At 37.8% G+C, this 16587-nt stretch overlaps 1 protein-coding gene across 3 annotated transcripts in view; it reads right to left on the bottom strand.

Moving 5' to 3' along the window:
• Positions 1-16587, bottom strand: part of RASSF8 (Ras association domain family member 8) — a 136777-nt gene that overhangs the window by 9768 nt on the left and 110422 nt on the right. For all 3 annotated transcript variants that reach the window (XM_027541568.1, XM_027541570.1, XM_027541569.1), the window contains one exon: positions 12354-12559. In XM_027541568.1, coding sequence (XP_027397369.1) covers positions 12354-12456 — 103 coding nt within the window. In that variant the 5' untranslated portion in view covers positions 12457-12559. The remainder of the gene's footprint in view (positions 1-12353; positions 12560-16587) is intronic.

The following is a 16587-nucleotide window of genomic DNA, read 5'->3' as shown; positions in this document are numbered from 1 at the left end:
GAAACCTGAATTTTGGATGCAGCTGAAAACTTGGAAGATTTGAAAGCAAACAGACTGGAGTTTTAATTTTGGGTAAATTACTGAATGGATGAACAGCATTCCTTCACTTCTACAATGGGGAGGGCAGGAGCACCTCACAGGTTCTGACAGTCAGTGTGTGTGTCCAACTCTTTGCGACCCCATGGACTGCAGCCCGCCAGGTTCCTCTATCCATGGGATTTTCCAGGCAAGAATACTGGAGCAGGTTGCATTTCCTACTCCAGGGAACCTTCCCAACCCAGGGATTGAACCCACGTCTCTGTGCCTCCTGCACCGGCAGGCGGATTCTTTATCACTGGCGTCATTAGTTGTTACTATTGTCGAAATACCTGGGCAAACAAGGAGACTGAAATGTCTTTGCACCCTGGATTTGGCTTTCTGGAATAAAAATGTTCTAAGATTTTCAGGTTAAAAATGACTGTAATTACCCGCAGAAAAACCACATGACCAATCTTCAAGGTTACACTCGCCCCACATGCATGCACTGCTTCAAAGACCACAGCACTGTGTGTTCCTGGCTCCAGTGTCTGTCAGTGACTCTTATTTAGGATCTCTCTCCTGCCACCTGGACCCCATGTCCTCACCAGTCTATATGAAGGGTTAGACAAGACCAGTAGAATGTTCTCTAATCCTACCAGGCCATGAAGCGTCTTTAAAAAGAAAACTGAATAATTACACTGTATGAACGAAATTAAAAAATTTAAGGCCTGTAACTGAGTCATAATTATATATAAAGCTGATTCTTCCAATGCTTAATGGTACTGCTACTCCATGAGAATGCCTTGGTAGATTATTTAATATTACTTTTACTGCCAGCGTTTCCTTTCTCTTAAATAATGCATATTTAGTGCAATTAGGCCAAAAAAAAAAAAAAAAAAATACATCCAGCAACATAAAAAAGCTTTTTAAGAGGTAAATGAATTAATACTTTGATTTTATTATAGAAATTGGGTTTTAGATAGTTTATGTAAGAGTTAAATCCCATAATCATTGTTTTTAATACCTATTCTTGGCAAGGTCTTACAGAATCTGAATACTTCATTTAGACAGATTCCAATTCTTCCTGCAGAACTCCTTTTAGTGCAGTTTATTAAATGGATACATTTAGTTCTACCTTGTATACTATCTCAATGTAGCCTAAGACAAATAAAAATGAATATCTATCTATCTGTGGCATTTGTAGTTTAAAGCTTTTGGCTACCTGGGTCTGAATGCTATAATCTGTAATGAAAAATAAAATACTGGCTACACTTTAGAAGAGTTGAAGCAGTTGAGTATAATCCCAAGAATCATTAACTTCATATAATGAGGAAAATCACAAAGAGATTTTAGTGCATTAGGGGAATCTCACTGTATGAGTGACATCATTAAAAGGAGTAACACATGACTTTCCACCGAATTTAAGAGATTTTAGTGCATTAGGGGAATCTCACTGTATGAGTGACATCATTAAAAGGAGTAACACATGACTTTCCACCGAATTTAAGAGATTTTAGTGCATTAGGGGAATCTCACTGTATGAGTGACATCATTAAAAGGAGTAACACATGACTTTCCACCGAATTTAAGAGATTTTAGTGCATTAGGGGAATCTCACTGTATGAGTGACATCATTAAAAGGAGTAACACATGACTTTCCACCGAATTTAAAGTGGAATACATGACTATGAAGTAATATGAAGTTTTAGAAATATATACCCAAATATATACTCAAATATTCAAATATGAGTCATCCAGAAGCATTATGCCCTTATTTCAACCATTTAAAAAGAGTGGCAACTATTGTTTTAGAAACAATTTTAGGAAATTTCTTAGAGACAAAAAGTAAAATCATTTAAAAGTGTCACATCTTATTATTTATTCAACAAATATACACTGAACAGACATTTATCAGAAATAGTGTCAGGCCATGAGAATATATTCAATTAAACACCCTGATTATAAATGCTCTGCAGAAATTTTAGTTTTAACTGACATTTGATTTTTTCTCCAGTATCAAATTCTCCTTACTCCAAATATGAATAATGTATGTTCTTCAAAAGAACATGACAGAGACCTAGTACTGATTTCTTATGAATTTAATGCTAACATATCCTCCTGTTTCTGGACATATTATAAGTAATTTCAGTTAACATCGGACTTATTCTATATCTGTAGTGAAAAATCTATGCTGTCTGACTCAGTTTTTCTGACAATACTTTGCCCCTTGAGTTATAAACATTTTGAAATTAGTTAGTGAACCTAATTAATTCATTCCATAACGGTTTAGAATTCTTACAATAAACATTGCTCTGTAACAGAACTTATATTGTATCATATATATAAATACATACACACACACACACACACACATATTCACATATGGTCTCTTCCCTGGTGGCTCAGGTGGTACAGAATCTGCCTGCAATACCGGAGACCTGGGTTCAATCCCTGGTTTGGGAAGACCCTCTGGAGAAGGGAATGGCACCCGCATGGGATTTCCCAGGCAAGAAAACTGGAGTGGGTTGCTTCACAGAGGGATCTTCCTGACCCAGGAATCAAACCTGAGTCTTCTGCACTGGAAGGCGGATTATATACATATATATATATAATATATATATTTATATAATATATATTATATAAATTTCCTAGTGATATATGCAAGTATTCTGCAAATTTGTCAGTCATTTTCTATAGGTCCTGCATGCAGCTATTAAGGTAACTCACCATAGAGTATTTCTTATGATGACAGTGACACAGTATAACCTGGCAGCTAGCTGTGCTTTCAACACATTGTTATTCATTCACAGTATATCTTTCCAGTGTGTTGATGAGACTATCACATAATCACAGAATTATTGCATATTAATTTAGGACTTAGAGTTTTATTACAAACTTACTACCATTAAAAATAATGAACATTTATTGATTTCATAATGATTAACATTGAGTATGTCCCCTATATGCTAGGCTTTGTGTTGGTTACTTTACATAAATAGTATTAACCAAAATAACAGCTAACACATCAATATAAACCACTAAGTTTTGGGGGATTGTTTATTAATGCAGCGTAATCTTACCCATCCTGACTGATGCATGTTGTGAATTACATGTGTTCCCATTCGTTAAAATCTTTTAGGGATGTGGAAAATATAGAAGATACTTAGAATTATGGCTGATACACTATACTATTGCTATAAATATAAAAACTGTAAAAGATGATCTTGGTTATAAAAAAGCCATATATTTTACTACTAAGGATTTTTAGTTTTTGCTTCAATGTAATTCAGTCGGTAACTATATTTTCTAACAGTTGTCCACTGGGATTATAGAGGATATAAATAACGCAGTATAACAGTAGTTAACAGTGGGGTTCTTGAACCAGACTTCTGGTTTGATCCCAGGATGCTCCTTACCAGCTACTGGAGCTTGGGCAAGTCATTTAAGATCTCTGTGCCTTGCTCCATCACCTCCAAAACAGAGGTCAAACAGGGCTCTTCTCATAAGACTGTTGTGAGGGTTAAATGATGTGGAAAATTTAATTCCCAATTCAGTAGTGAAAAGTGAGACTTTAACTATGAAGCTTTATGGAGAGTGAAATCTTTTTTTTAAAGCTCATCTGTAGGTACATAGAAAGCACTGCTTGTAATGTTTACTTCTAGGAAGCAAGGTCAGGAGCGATTCTTTTACCTTCCCTGTGTTTTGCTAAATTTCAAAACAGTCTGCAATAGATAGTGCCACTTTGTAAGCAGATACAAAATTAACCAATTCATAATTTTCTAAAATTGATCATTTATATATGAAATTAAGAGTTAAATGTGATACATTATTTTCTTTACCTTCTCAAGGATCATATAACCTTATGGATGAATAGGACATTAGGTGGTCACCAAGTTCAGTCTGTACTGTACAGTTCAGCCTGCACCAATTTCAACCAAGTTCACAGAGCCTTTAAAAAATTCATTCATTTATTCTCAAGTATGTATGAGTGTCTACTACATGGTTTTAAGCTATGGCAATAAAGAATAAGCAAACAGTGGCAGGCAATACACAGCACGTGGATGAATGAATGTAGGTCTACTGTCTGTTATCCAACAGCTTTAAGGTCAGATATGCTAAAAATTAAGAATTTTTTGGATGACAGAAAGGTAGCAGAGTGCTATCCTGCAAGTCCACAGTCAAACATTGAAAATTCTTAAGTAAAATATATCAATTTCATGCCAAATTGAATAAATATAGATTAAAAACAGCCTCAGCTTCATATCAAATCAGACCAGTTTTTACTCCCAAATGAGTTCAAGGTATACAGGTATGGCTAACAAACTAACTATGATTAAATTTTTGGGTTTCAGAATTTTTTAGGTTTCAAAAATGTGGATAATGGATTGTGGCCTATAGGTAATGTATCGGGGTACAATAGAGAAAAATAAGAGTACAGCAGATGGGGAGTATGCGCATGTGTGTGGCTATGTGTGCGCAGGTGTGCATGGATGGGCAATCAGGGAGGGGCTCTGGGATACGATGGCATTAAGAGACCTACTTCAAAGCTTTTGCACAGCAAATGAAACAGAAACAAAATGAAAAGCAACCCACAAATTGGGAGAATATATTTGCACATGATGTGACCAAGAAGGGATTAATTTCCAAAAGTTACAAACAGCTCATGATGCTTAACAGCATCAAAACAAACAACCCAGTCAACAAGCGGGCAGAAGATCTAAACAGACATTTCTCCAAAGAACATATACAATAGGTACATGAAAGGTGTTTCATATGGCTAATGATTAGAGAAATGCAAATCAAAACTACAAGGAGATATCACTTCACACCAGTCAGAATAACTATCATCAAAAAATCCACAAATAATAAATGATGGAGAGGCTGTAGAAAGAAGGGAACCCTCCCACCCTGTTGGGGGGTATGTAAATTGGTACTCACACTCTGGAGAACAGTATGGAGATTCCTTAAAAAACTAAACAGAGAGCTACCATATGACCCTGCACTCCCACTCCTGGGCATATATCTGGAGAAAAACATGATCTAAAAGGATACATGCACCCCAGTGTTCACTGCGGCACTGTTTACATTAGCCAAGACAAGGAAGCAACCTAAATGTCCACTGACAGAGGAATGGATAAGGAAGATGTGGTACGTGTATATAATGGAATATTACTCAGCCATTAAAATGAAATAATGCCTCTTGCAGCAACATGGATATACTAGAGATTGCCATACTGAAAGAAGTAAGTCAGAGAAGGAGAAATATCCTATGACAACTCTTATACATAGAATCTAAAAAGAAATGATACAATTGTACATACTGTTATATTTAAAATGAATAACCAACAAGAACCTACTTACTGTATAGCTCAGGGAACTCTGCTCAATGTAATGTGGCAGCCTGGATGGGAGGGGAGCTTGGGGGAGAATGGATACATGTGTATGTATGGCTGAGTCCCTTTGCTGTTCACCTGAAACTATCACAACATTGCTAATCAGCTGTGAAAGTGAAAGTCGCTCAGTTGTGTCCGACTCTTTGCAATCCCATGGAATTCTGCAGGCCAGAATACTGGAGTGGGTAGCCTTTCCCTCCTCTAGGGGATCTTCCCAACCCAGGGATCGAACTGGGGTCTCCTGCATTGCAGGTGGATTCTTTACCAACTGAGCTATATTCCAATACAAAATAAAAAGTTAAAAGAAAAAGACCCAGTGCTAGCCAAAAATAAATAAGTAAATACAATTATTGAAAAATATTTTTAAAAAGATGACATTTAAGCAGTGAGCCAAGGAAGTGAATTTGGAAGATATCTGGGTGCACAGTATTCTCAGCAGGGAGAGGAACAGATACAAAGACTAAGGCAGAAATGTCTGATATATTTAAGAGGAAAGCAATCAACAGTGAGTGAGATTGTGGGTAGAGCAGGGATTCTTATAGGGTGCTGAAGACCAGTGCATGGACTTTAAATTTTTCTGAGTGAGTCTGGTGACTATTAAGGGTTTTGAGCAGAACACTGATGATAATGTGCATTTTCAAAGTATTACTTTAAATAAATCTGTTGAGAATAGGCTGGAGGGGATCAGAATGATACAGGGAAATGAGCTGGAAAGCCACTGCAAAAATCTGAGTGAGTCATGATGGTGGCTTATATCAAGCGTTAGTGGCTATGGGGAGGAGCAACATGATTCTGGATATACACTGAAGGTAGTGTGGGCAGGACTTGTTGATGGATTAGTTATAAGGCACTAGAGCAGGAAAAGAATCAAAGATTAATACAAATTTTATTTGTATTTATTTAATTAATACAAATTAAATACAAAATTTATTAATACAATTAATAAAAATTGTAATCAATACAATTAATACAAATAATCAAAGATAATACAAAGATTTTAGATCTAATCAATTAAAGTGTTACTGGTCTGCAATTCTGGGCTCAGCCCCTCGTCTCTGAGGTGTGGGTGGGGTCATTGTGACCTCAGCAATATGTGAACTGTGAACTACCATTTGTTCAAGCTGGTTTTAGAAAAGGCAGAGGAACCAGAGATCAAATTGCCAACATCCACTGGATCATGGAAAAAGCGAGAGTTCCAGAAAAACATCTATTTCTGCTTTATTGACTATGCCAAAGCCTTTGACTGTGTGGATCACAACAAACTGTGGAAAATTCTGAAAGAGATGGGAATACCAGACCACCTGATCTGCCTCTTGAGAAACCTGTATGCAGATCAGGAAGCAACAGTTAGAACTGGACATGGAACGACTGGTTCCAAATAGGAAAAGGAGTACGTCAAGGCTGTATATTGTCACCCTGCTTATTTAACTTCTATGCAGAGTACATCAAGAGAAATGCTGGGCTGGATGAAGCACAAGCTGGAATCAAGATTGCCAGGAGAAATATCAATCACCTCAGATATGCAGATGCCACCACCCTTATGGCAGAAAGTGAAGAAGAACTAAAGCGCCTCTTGAAAGTGAAAGAGGAGAGTGAAAAAGCTGGCTTAAAGTCAACATTCAGAAAACTAAGATCATGGCATCCAGTCCGATAACTTCATGGGAAATAAATGGGGAAACAGTGGAAACAGTGGCAGATTTTATTTTGGGAGGCTCCAAAATTACTGCAGATGGTGACTGCAGCCATGAAATTAAAAGATGCTTATTCCTTGGAAGGAAAGTTATGACCAACCTAGACAGCATATTAAAAAGCAGAGACATTACTTTGTCAACAAAGGTCTGTCTAGTCAAGACTATGGTTTTTCCAGTAGTCATGTATGGATGTGAGAGTTGGACTATAAAGAAAGCTGAGCGCAGAAGAATTGATGCTTTTGAACTGTGGTGTTGGAAAAGACTGTTGAGAGTCCCTTGGACAGCAAGGAGATCCAACCAGTCCATCCTAAAGGAGATCAGTCCTGGGTGTTCATTGGAAGCACTGATGTTGAAGCTGAAACTCCAATACTTTGGCCACCTGATGTGAAGAGCTGACTCATTTGAAAAGACCCTGATGCTGGGAGAGATTGAAGGCAGGAGGAGAAGGGGACGACAGAGGATGAGATGGATGGCATCACCGACTCAATGGACATGGATTTGGGTAGGCTCTGGGAGTTGGTGATGGACAGGGAGGCCTTGTGTGCTCCAGTTCATGGGGTTGCAGAGTTGGATACAAATGAGCAACTGAACTGAACTGAGGAGGCCCTTGGGCTCCTTTGGCCCCACCACAGTGAAGGCAGGACCTGCAAGGCGAGGGAAGAAGTGAAGGTCGTGAGGCAGGTCTGTGAGACCTTGTCCAGGGTTCTGCAGAGAGCCCCTTGATGGCCTTTGGGGCTCGGCCTGCAGTCTAAGGTGGGATGGGATGCAGGAGGGCCTGCCTGCTGATGCACATTTTATCTTTACTTCTTCCTGTTTTTCTTTCTTCCCCTTGCTCTTCCTTTAATATTACAATTAAAATTTTTTATTTGGAAAAAAAAAAAAGCAAGCATCCTCATTTGTGGAGATAAGAAGGAAGAAATCTGAGGATGGGCAATAGATGGGACACAAAGCTTGGGTTTTGACATTTTTAGTCTAGATAGCAATTAGTCGTATTACTACAATAGCCAGTAGCCACTAGCCACATTTAAACTTTAATTAAACATTCAATTCCTCAGTTACACTAGCCACACTTCAAGTACATAATAGCTGCATGTGGCTCAAGGCTACCGCACTGGACATGCAGGCACAGAACATCACCATCCTTGCAGAAAGGTCTAGGGGGCACCACTGTTCTAGAAACTCTTTTATTGAGCACCTGCTTCAGGAAAAGCAATGGTATAAGAACAAGCAGGACCTCCACACTTTGAAGGAACTTTCAGAGAAGAGAAATATTAACAAATAGTAAAACTAGAGTTCAGTATAAAATGTGTTTGTTTGAGAACTGATTCTGTTGGGACAAACTCTAAGAAATGTGGCTTCTTAGAACAGTCCATGCCACCTTGGGCCCCCAGCTCCAATCAATTTGTTTCTATTAAACGCTAGCTCTGTCTGGCCCACAAGAGCTTCCCTTGTGGCTCAGCTGGTAAAGAATCTGCCTGCAATGCGGGAGACCTGGGTTCAATCCCTGGGTTGGGAAGATCCCCTGGAGAAGGGAAAGGCTACCCACTCCAGTATTCTGGCCTGGAGAATCCCATGGACTGTATAGGCCAAGGGATCGCAAAGAGTCAGACATGGCTGAGCGACTTTCACTTTCACTGGCCCCAAATGAAAAAGATCTGAGGACAAGAAGTGGGAACAGAGAAAAACTCTGAATCTTCAGTACTTCCACTGGCACCAGGCAACAAAGCAGTAGGAATCAGAAAACCTTTCCCTTAGTCTCCTTGATTTCTTCCTCTTCTCTTCCTCTCTAATCTTTTGTAAGCTGTACTTTAAGTTCTAAGCTACTTGAGGGGAGACGTATCTTCTTTTCATATTTTTTGTTTGTGATTTTATCAAAGCAAATGCATTTTCTCAACTATAACATGAGACAGATGAGTTGTCAAAGGTTTTCTGTTTCATGTACAGTTTTAAGAAGCAGTTTGAATTCTGAAATAATGGCATTTCTGGGATAGTTTATGGGAAAACCAAGGTTGAATATTTATAATTGGGAATGTTTCAGAAAGCCCAGGGTGTACAGTGACCAAACACAGTGCACTCCTGCCGGGCAGTTTAATCACTTCATGCCAATTAAGTATGTCGTGGTTTCACTTTTAGTTACTGTCTTATAATTTCAGAAAGTGTTCGACTTCTACCACCCAAATATAACCTGTCAAATATCAGAGCAGAAAGGATGTTCATCTATACTAGTAGATAACATTTAAAATCTTTCATCAAGGGACTTCTCTGGTGGTCTAGTGGTTGGGAGTTTGCCTTCCAATGCAGGGGCCATGGGTTTGATCCCTGGTCAGGGAACTAGAAGCCCACATGCTACAGGGCAACTAAGCCCATGCATTCCAACTATTGAAGCCTTGAACTTGGAGCCTGCGTGCTGCAAAGAAAGATCCTGCCTGCAGCAACCAAGAGCCGATGCAGCCAAATAAATATTTTAAAGGAATCTTTTATCAAATTATGGTTTGTCTTAAGCTCTTTTCTAGCTTAATTTGATTGATCAGAATTAACAACATTGAGTCAGAAACTGTTAACTGTTATATATATTTGCTGATTGCCAACTGTGTACATGTTTTTATATCTTGATGGTTTCCTGAAAGCAATTTTACCTATCCAGAAAAACTCAATAATCCCTAATCATATGTATAGTGCCCCTATATGAGGCAAATAAGTGGACTTAAACCCAAGAAGGTATTCTATAGGTTGCTTCACTATAAATTTTTTAGAAACATCTGCAGTTTTGCTCAGTCCATATGCTGCTATTAGTGTAACTAAACTTTTACTATGTGACACCACAGAGATTTCTCCAGGTGTTTGTTATGGCAGAAATTTCCCTAATTAATAAGTCCTCTATTATTTTTTTATAGTAGAAATAAGGTCAAAATACAGGAACATTTTCATTTAGTGTTTAGACTTGGAGTATCAATAACTCTCATGACAAGGGAGATAAATATCTAAGTGTGCATCAGAAGCATACTGAACATGAGGCTGAGAAAATCTCATGGTACAACAGAGGCGGGGATCAACAGTTGAATCATCTCTCAGGTGAATTCTAAATTCAATGAAGTATTTATGAATCAGAAAAAGGGTTGCTTAGCCAGGTATGGAAAAATGTCATAAAGCCTCTTGTACTCAAGTTGTCAACTTTTCAAAATAGTTCTGGCCTGAGTTACTGAGAAAGCAAAATTGGGGGATAGGTTCAGTTAAAGCTTCTTTTTAGCTTGTCCACAAACAAGTATCCTTTTTAGTCCAAACGGATAAACACACACCTGGTACATCTGGACAGTTTCACCTTGAAATTCTGTGTAGAGAACATGGCTACCAATTGAACAAAGGCAGCTTATTATAGTCTTCAACTACTCTGACTTTTCTAAAAACCACTGCTGCTGCTGCTGCTGCTAAGTCATGTCAGTCGTGTCTGACTCTGTGTGACCCCAGAGATGGCAGCCCACCGGGCTCCTGTCCCTGGGATTCTCCAGGCAAGAATACTGGAGTGGGTTGCCATTTCCCTCTCCAGTGTGTGAAAGTGAAGTCACTTAGTCATGTCGACTCTTCACGACCTCATGGACTGCAGCCTACTAAGCTCCTCCGTCCATGGGACTTCCCAGGCAAGAGTACTGGAGTGGGTTGCCATTGCCTTCTCCGTCTTGTTGTTTTTTAACCACTGTCCATGGCTTGATTCTCAAATATAACAAAAGAAACTTAGATTTGATACTTGCTAATTCTAGTCTTCACTAAGAAAGATAATAAACCAATAATACTAAACATTTATTCCAAATAAATTATGTTTTTAAATTAGTTTTTTAAAGGGGGTGATAACTAAGTTGCAAAGAATATGAGATAAAATTAATACCTTAATTTCCTCCTCTCTAATAACTAAATTTATGTCTGCAAACATAACAGTAGTGTCAAATGTAAGAAAATTTCAAGGGATGTGAAAGCCAGCACTCTCAGCATTGTTTTAATATATGAGTGTGCTATACAGTGTTTCGGAGAAGGCAATGGCACCCCTCTCCAGTACTCTTGCCTGGAAAACCCCATGGACAGAGGAGCCTGGTAGGCTTGCAGTCCATGGGGTCGCTAAGGGTCGGACACGACTGAGCAACTTCACTTCACATTCAGTGTTTCAGGAAAAATCAAAAGGCGTCAGCATTAAAGGAAAGCCTCTGTCTTTGCACAGGGACACTGACAACTTCTAACAGTGCATCTGCCACAATCCTGGGCTGTAGTCACCTCTACCAGATGCAAAGGTGCCACAGTAACAGTGCCTTGTCTTCAGCCTGGGCTGGCTCGACATGCTTCCAATAAAGACTAGCATGACACCTAGCACGGCGCACAATGCAGGGGTTGGGGCACCAGCTCTTCACGCAGCTGAAAATCTGCATGTAACTTACAGTCAGCTGGCCCCCTCTATTTGCAGATCGTCCACATGCATGGATTCAACTAACCCTGAATTGTGTAGTAGAGCAGGATTTACTACTGGGGAAAAAACCACATGTAAGTGGACCTCACAGTTAAAACCTGTGCTGTTCAAGGGTCAACTCTACATGTTTGCTAAGTGATGGATTTAAGATGCAAATACAAACTTCAGCCCACATCACTGGCTTTACTGGTATAGGTGTTTATGCGCTCATCATGTTCCAAAAGGAATTACAGCAACTAAAATATATGCATAAAATATGATAAAGATGAATTGAGAATAAATAAGAAGAAAAGTTGCAGCACGGTAAGTGGATAAGATGGAGCCAGCAAGCATGGATTTGACAACTTCACCTTCCCTGTGTAAAATTTAAAAAGTGCGTGTTATCTTCCTGTACTTTTTACAGGAAGAAATATGTCATTTAATTTGTTGTATTTTCTTTTCTAAAAGTATTCGGAATAATAAGTAAATTGGATTTTCCCTAATGAAGGGTCTGGGAACTTGAAATCCATGTTTTGGATCAAGAAAACATTTTCAGTTCCAGAAATTGTTGTTTAGGATAAACATCAGGAGAAGACAAGACAGTGCAGACTCTAGTGAAATCTAGGCGAGGCAGAGAAAAGTGTCTTCACAGATTGACCTGAGCGGGGCGTGGGGGACAGCAGTCAGTAAAAGTGCACCTGAGAGATGCATCATGGGACCAGAGGAACACAACCCACACGACTCCTATATTCAAACAAACAAACAGAAACAGAGAGCATCGGTATAAACTGTCTAGCTCAGACACCCTGAGAGTTCACTTACCTATTGCTTGAGCTAAGGCTATGACAACCTCCTGGCAAGTTGTGACCTCGGTGACCCCACAAACAATCCTCTGAACTCCGTCCACCCATACTTTAAGTTCCATGGTGCCCCAGCCAGTCACCCGAGGGCCCTGAGACTGGTCATCAAGCTGTCAGGTCATGTCTCTGGCCACGAAAACACGGAAAAGGCAGAGACTGTGTAGTCAGCTAAAAAGAGGAAAAAACACTGTTAAAAAAACAAATCTTAACATTTCTTCTAATAAGTAAATGTTACCAAAACAAATTTTAATACAGCATAGTCCTACCACCGTTAATGACCATGGGCTTACTTATTCACAGAACTTAACTGAATTGAGTAGTGTAAATACGACCATGGCCACCTTTCATGACATCTCATGGTACTACCATCTTCACGATTAGAATATTACTCATAACATCACTCTCCATTGACTAAAAGAAATCATATTTACTTGCCTAAGCCCTTTTGCTCAATTACAAACTATTAATTAAAAAAAATTTCATTAGGATAATTTCTGAGGTTAAGAAAAAGAAAAAAGTTTTTTCTGGTCATTTTAGAAATCATAATTGAACCAGCTTCTGTGGCCTTGCCAACATTTGTAAAGATATCTTCCTAAGGTTATGTAATCCTTCTTTGACTGAAGTTCCCGTGTATGAGCTACTTGCCCTCTTCCTATTTACTTAACAAGAGTTAGATAATTGCCTTAAATTAAAGAGTTATTCCAATAATGTAAACCTCAATCTTTTTGTTTTACTTGTTGTGCTTTCCTGGTGTTTGATATTTTATTTAGCTGCATAAATAAAGTGAGACAGAAAATTTTACATTCTCATACGGTCAAATCAAATGCCTTGATTTCTTCTACTGATTAGAAGTTATTACTACCCTACTAAAAATCAATCACATGCAATTCTTTTTCCTGTGAGTTTTTAAAAACTCAACTGTTCCTGTGTTTAATAAAAATCCTTAGTCAGTCTACAATTTGTTTGCCCATTGTCATCTTCCTATTTCTTTGCTGTTTTTAAAAAAGAATGTTAAAGTTTATGACATGTAATAAAGATTGATTTAATTAAAGAAAACATTTAAATTTGTTTAATGGTTTACAATGGCACTGGCATTTCAGGATTAATTACTTATCAAAAAACTTATTTAAAAAACAATACAACTTTTCCTACAAAATATTAACTTAGTCCTTGCACATTCTCTTACAGGACCTAAGACAGTTCTAGGTCACCTGGTCACCCGGCAGAGTCAGAAACACATGAAATGAAGGAGAATAAACCTAATCAGTTTTTCTAGAGAAGGTACAAAATATTTTCTGTCATCCTGAAAACAAGGGGAAGAAAGACTTGAGGTTCCCAGTATGCTGCTTCAGGTCTCTGACTCCACTGTAGTCAAGATGGCTTCACAAATCCTCTTTCTGCCCAGAGAAAGGGCCATTTGCCTGCAACAAGCTGATTCCCATATCTATGTTCCCTCATTTACAAAGTAATGTAAGATGTTAAAATTTCTGGGGAAATAGGGTTCCAAAGCCAAGGAAATGTAAGAATTCCAGTAGATAAAGCCTGAAAAGTTCCTTTGCCGCTAGACTTCCTGGAACATTATATAAGCTGGTGTACATACCAGATTTCAAACAAGAGGTTTATATGCTACTCTTCCTAATCTATTTAGAGACCACTTATAGAAAGGAAACCTAAGAGTTCTGACTTGAATAAGATTGAGTTCCTTTTCTGGTAGGTACTCTATTTCCTAAAAATAGAATAGGCATTATTTGTTTTGGGATAAATTAAGATGAAAAGTAGTCAAACATTAATATATTGTATTACATTAATACATTTAAATTATTTTATTAAAAATAAAAAACAGCTGAATTTTTAAAGCTGAAATAAAACATATTTAATACATAGTCCCTTATGTTTCATTTAAAGATTAAACTTGGACCTAATTAAAAGCTTTTGCCCAGCAAAGGAAACCATCAACAAAACAAAAAGACAACTTACTGAATGAGAGAAAATATTTGCAAATAATATGGCTGGTAAAAGATTAATATCCAACATATATAAATAGTTCATACAACTCAACATTAAAAAAACAAACACTTCAATTTAAAAAAATAGGCATAAGAATTGAATAGACATTTTTCCAAAGAGGAAATGGAGATGTCCAATAGGCACATGAAAAGATGCTCAACATCACTAATCATTAGGAAAATGCTAATCAAAAATCACAAGAAGACACCACCTCACACCTGTCCGAATGGCTATCGTTAAAAAGAACACAAATGACAAACGTTGGCCAGGATGCAGAGAAAAGGGAAGCCTCACGCACTGTTGGTGGGAATGTAAACTGGTGCAGCTACTGTGGAAAAACAGTATGGCGGTTTCTCAAAAAAACTAAACACAGAGCTACTATACGACCCAGCAATTCCACTTCTGGGTATATATCTGAAAAAAACAAAAATGCTAATTTGAAAAGATACATGCACCCCAATGTATGTAGCAGCATTATTTACAATAGCCAAGATATAGAAGCAACCTAAGTGTCCATCAACAGATAAATGGATAAAGAAGATGTGGTGTATATATCCAATGGAAACTACTCAGCCATTAAAAATAATGAAATTCTGCCTTTTGCAGCAACATGGACAAACTCGCTATGCTAAGTGAAGTAAGTCAGAGAAAGACAAATACTATATATCACTTACATGTGGAATCTAAAAAAAAAATAAAATTAGTGAATATGAAAAAAAGAGGAGATACCCAGAGAACACACTAGTGGCTACTAGATGTGGGGGACAATATAGATGGGGAGTGGTTGGTATAAACTATTGGACATAAGACAGGCTCAAGGACGTATTGTACAACACTGGGAATATAGCCAATATTTTGCAATAATTGTAAGTGGAAATAAAACTTTAAAGTATTAAAATTTTAAACATTATAAAAGTAAATAATTATTTTTAAAAAGATTAAACTTGGGAAAACTAACAAGAAAGACAGCAGATCTCATTAAAAGTCCTCCTCTCCCACCCCAGGAAGCCTGTTGTTTAAAAGAAACCTCTGAGGTTCATTATTAAGTTCCATAAAAGTTTTAGTATACCATCACATATTTTCCTTTCTGCATTATTATCTTTTCACCTTGAATTTTTAATCATTAACTGAATACAAATGAACATAAGACATATACATCTGTTAAATATCACAGAGTACAGTAACGTTGTGGGAAAACACAGAGCATAAATAATACTGCTTAATTAATATAAACTTCAGGGTATTTATCCTCTTGATCAGAGACGTCCTACCACAGCTCATCATTGCGAAGATCAGCATCTGCGTTTTTAACACTGCTAATAATATCTTTCAGATTCTTAAGAAGGGTAGGAAACACCCTTATGGATCAGATCAAAGAACCATGTGGTCCCAAATTCTGTTGCAGGAGGATCACTTTGCTTTTTCAAGTTTGGAGCTATACTGACAATCATCCCTTCCTTTCCTTATGATCAGGGTTACTCATGAGAGTCATTTGAAAAATATCTTCCAAGCAGAAGCCCCAGGTACTCTCTTTTAAAAGCTGCAACCCTGTTCTTTCCTTTATACCCTCTGAGTCCAACTCTTAAGCTCTGCTCCCAGAACTAGACTAGAGGGGAAAATGGAAGTCCTACACTGTAGGTGCGTGTGGTGGATTGGTCATCATTGGAACTAAAAACTCAGGCAGCAGAAGGACCATCGCATCTTAATTGGAATCTGGAATACATTTTTTTCCATGGAAACAGTGATGTAGGTAGAAGTAAGGTTCTACTGCAGAGTTGTTATTGTTTTCATTGTGAGGTTTTTATATTCAAACCACTATTATTTTAATAACTTTTATAATGAAGAACTAGGTTTATTCAGTAACTTGCAACTGGGGAGCAAGTATTCTTTCAGCTAAGAAGCATTTATTATCTTAAAAGTTGATTGGACCCATGTACTTACAGTCCACTAATCTATGACAAAGAAGGCAAGAATATACAATGGAGAAAAGACAGTCTCTTCAACAAGTAGTGTTGGGAAAGCCAGACAGCTACATATAAATCAAATAAATTAGAACATTCCCTTACACCATATACAAAACTACATTCAAAATGGTTTAATTATAAATTTAAGACATGACACCATTAAATTCCTAGGACAGAACATAAGCAAAACATTCTCTGGGACAAACTGTAGCAATGTTTTCTCTG

Source organism: Bos indicus x Bos taurus, chromosome 5, assembly GCF_003369695.1.
Source record: "Bos indicus x Bos taurus breed Angus x Brahman F1 hybrid chromosome 5, Bos_hybrid_MaternalHap_v2.0, whole genome shotgun sequence".
NCBI classification, from domain to species: domain Eukaryota; kingdom Metazoa; phylum Chordata; class Mammalia; order Artiodactyla; family Bovidae; genus Bos; species Bos indicus x Bos taurus.
The sequence above is the reverse complement of the archived record's forward strand: the minus strand, read 5'-3'. Positions and strand labels throughout refer to the sequence as shown.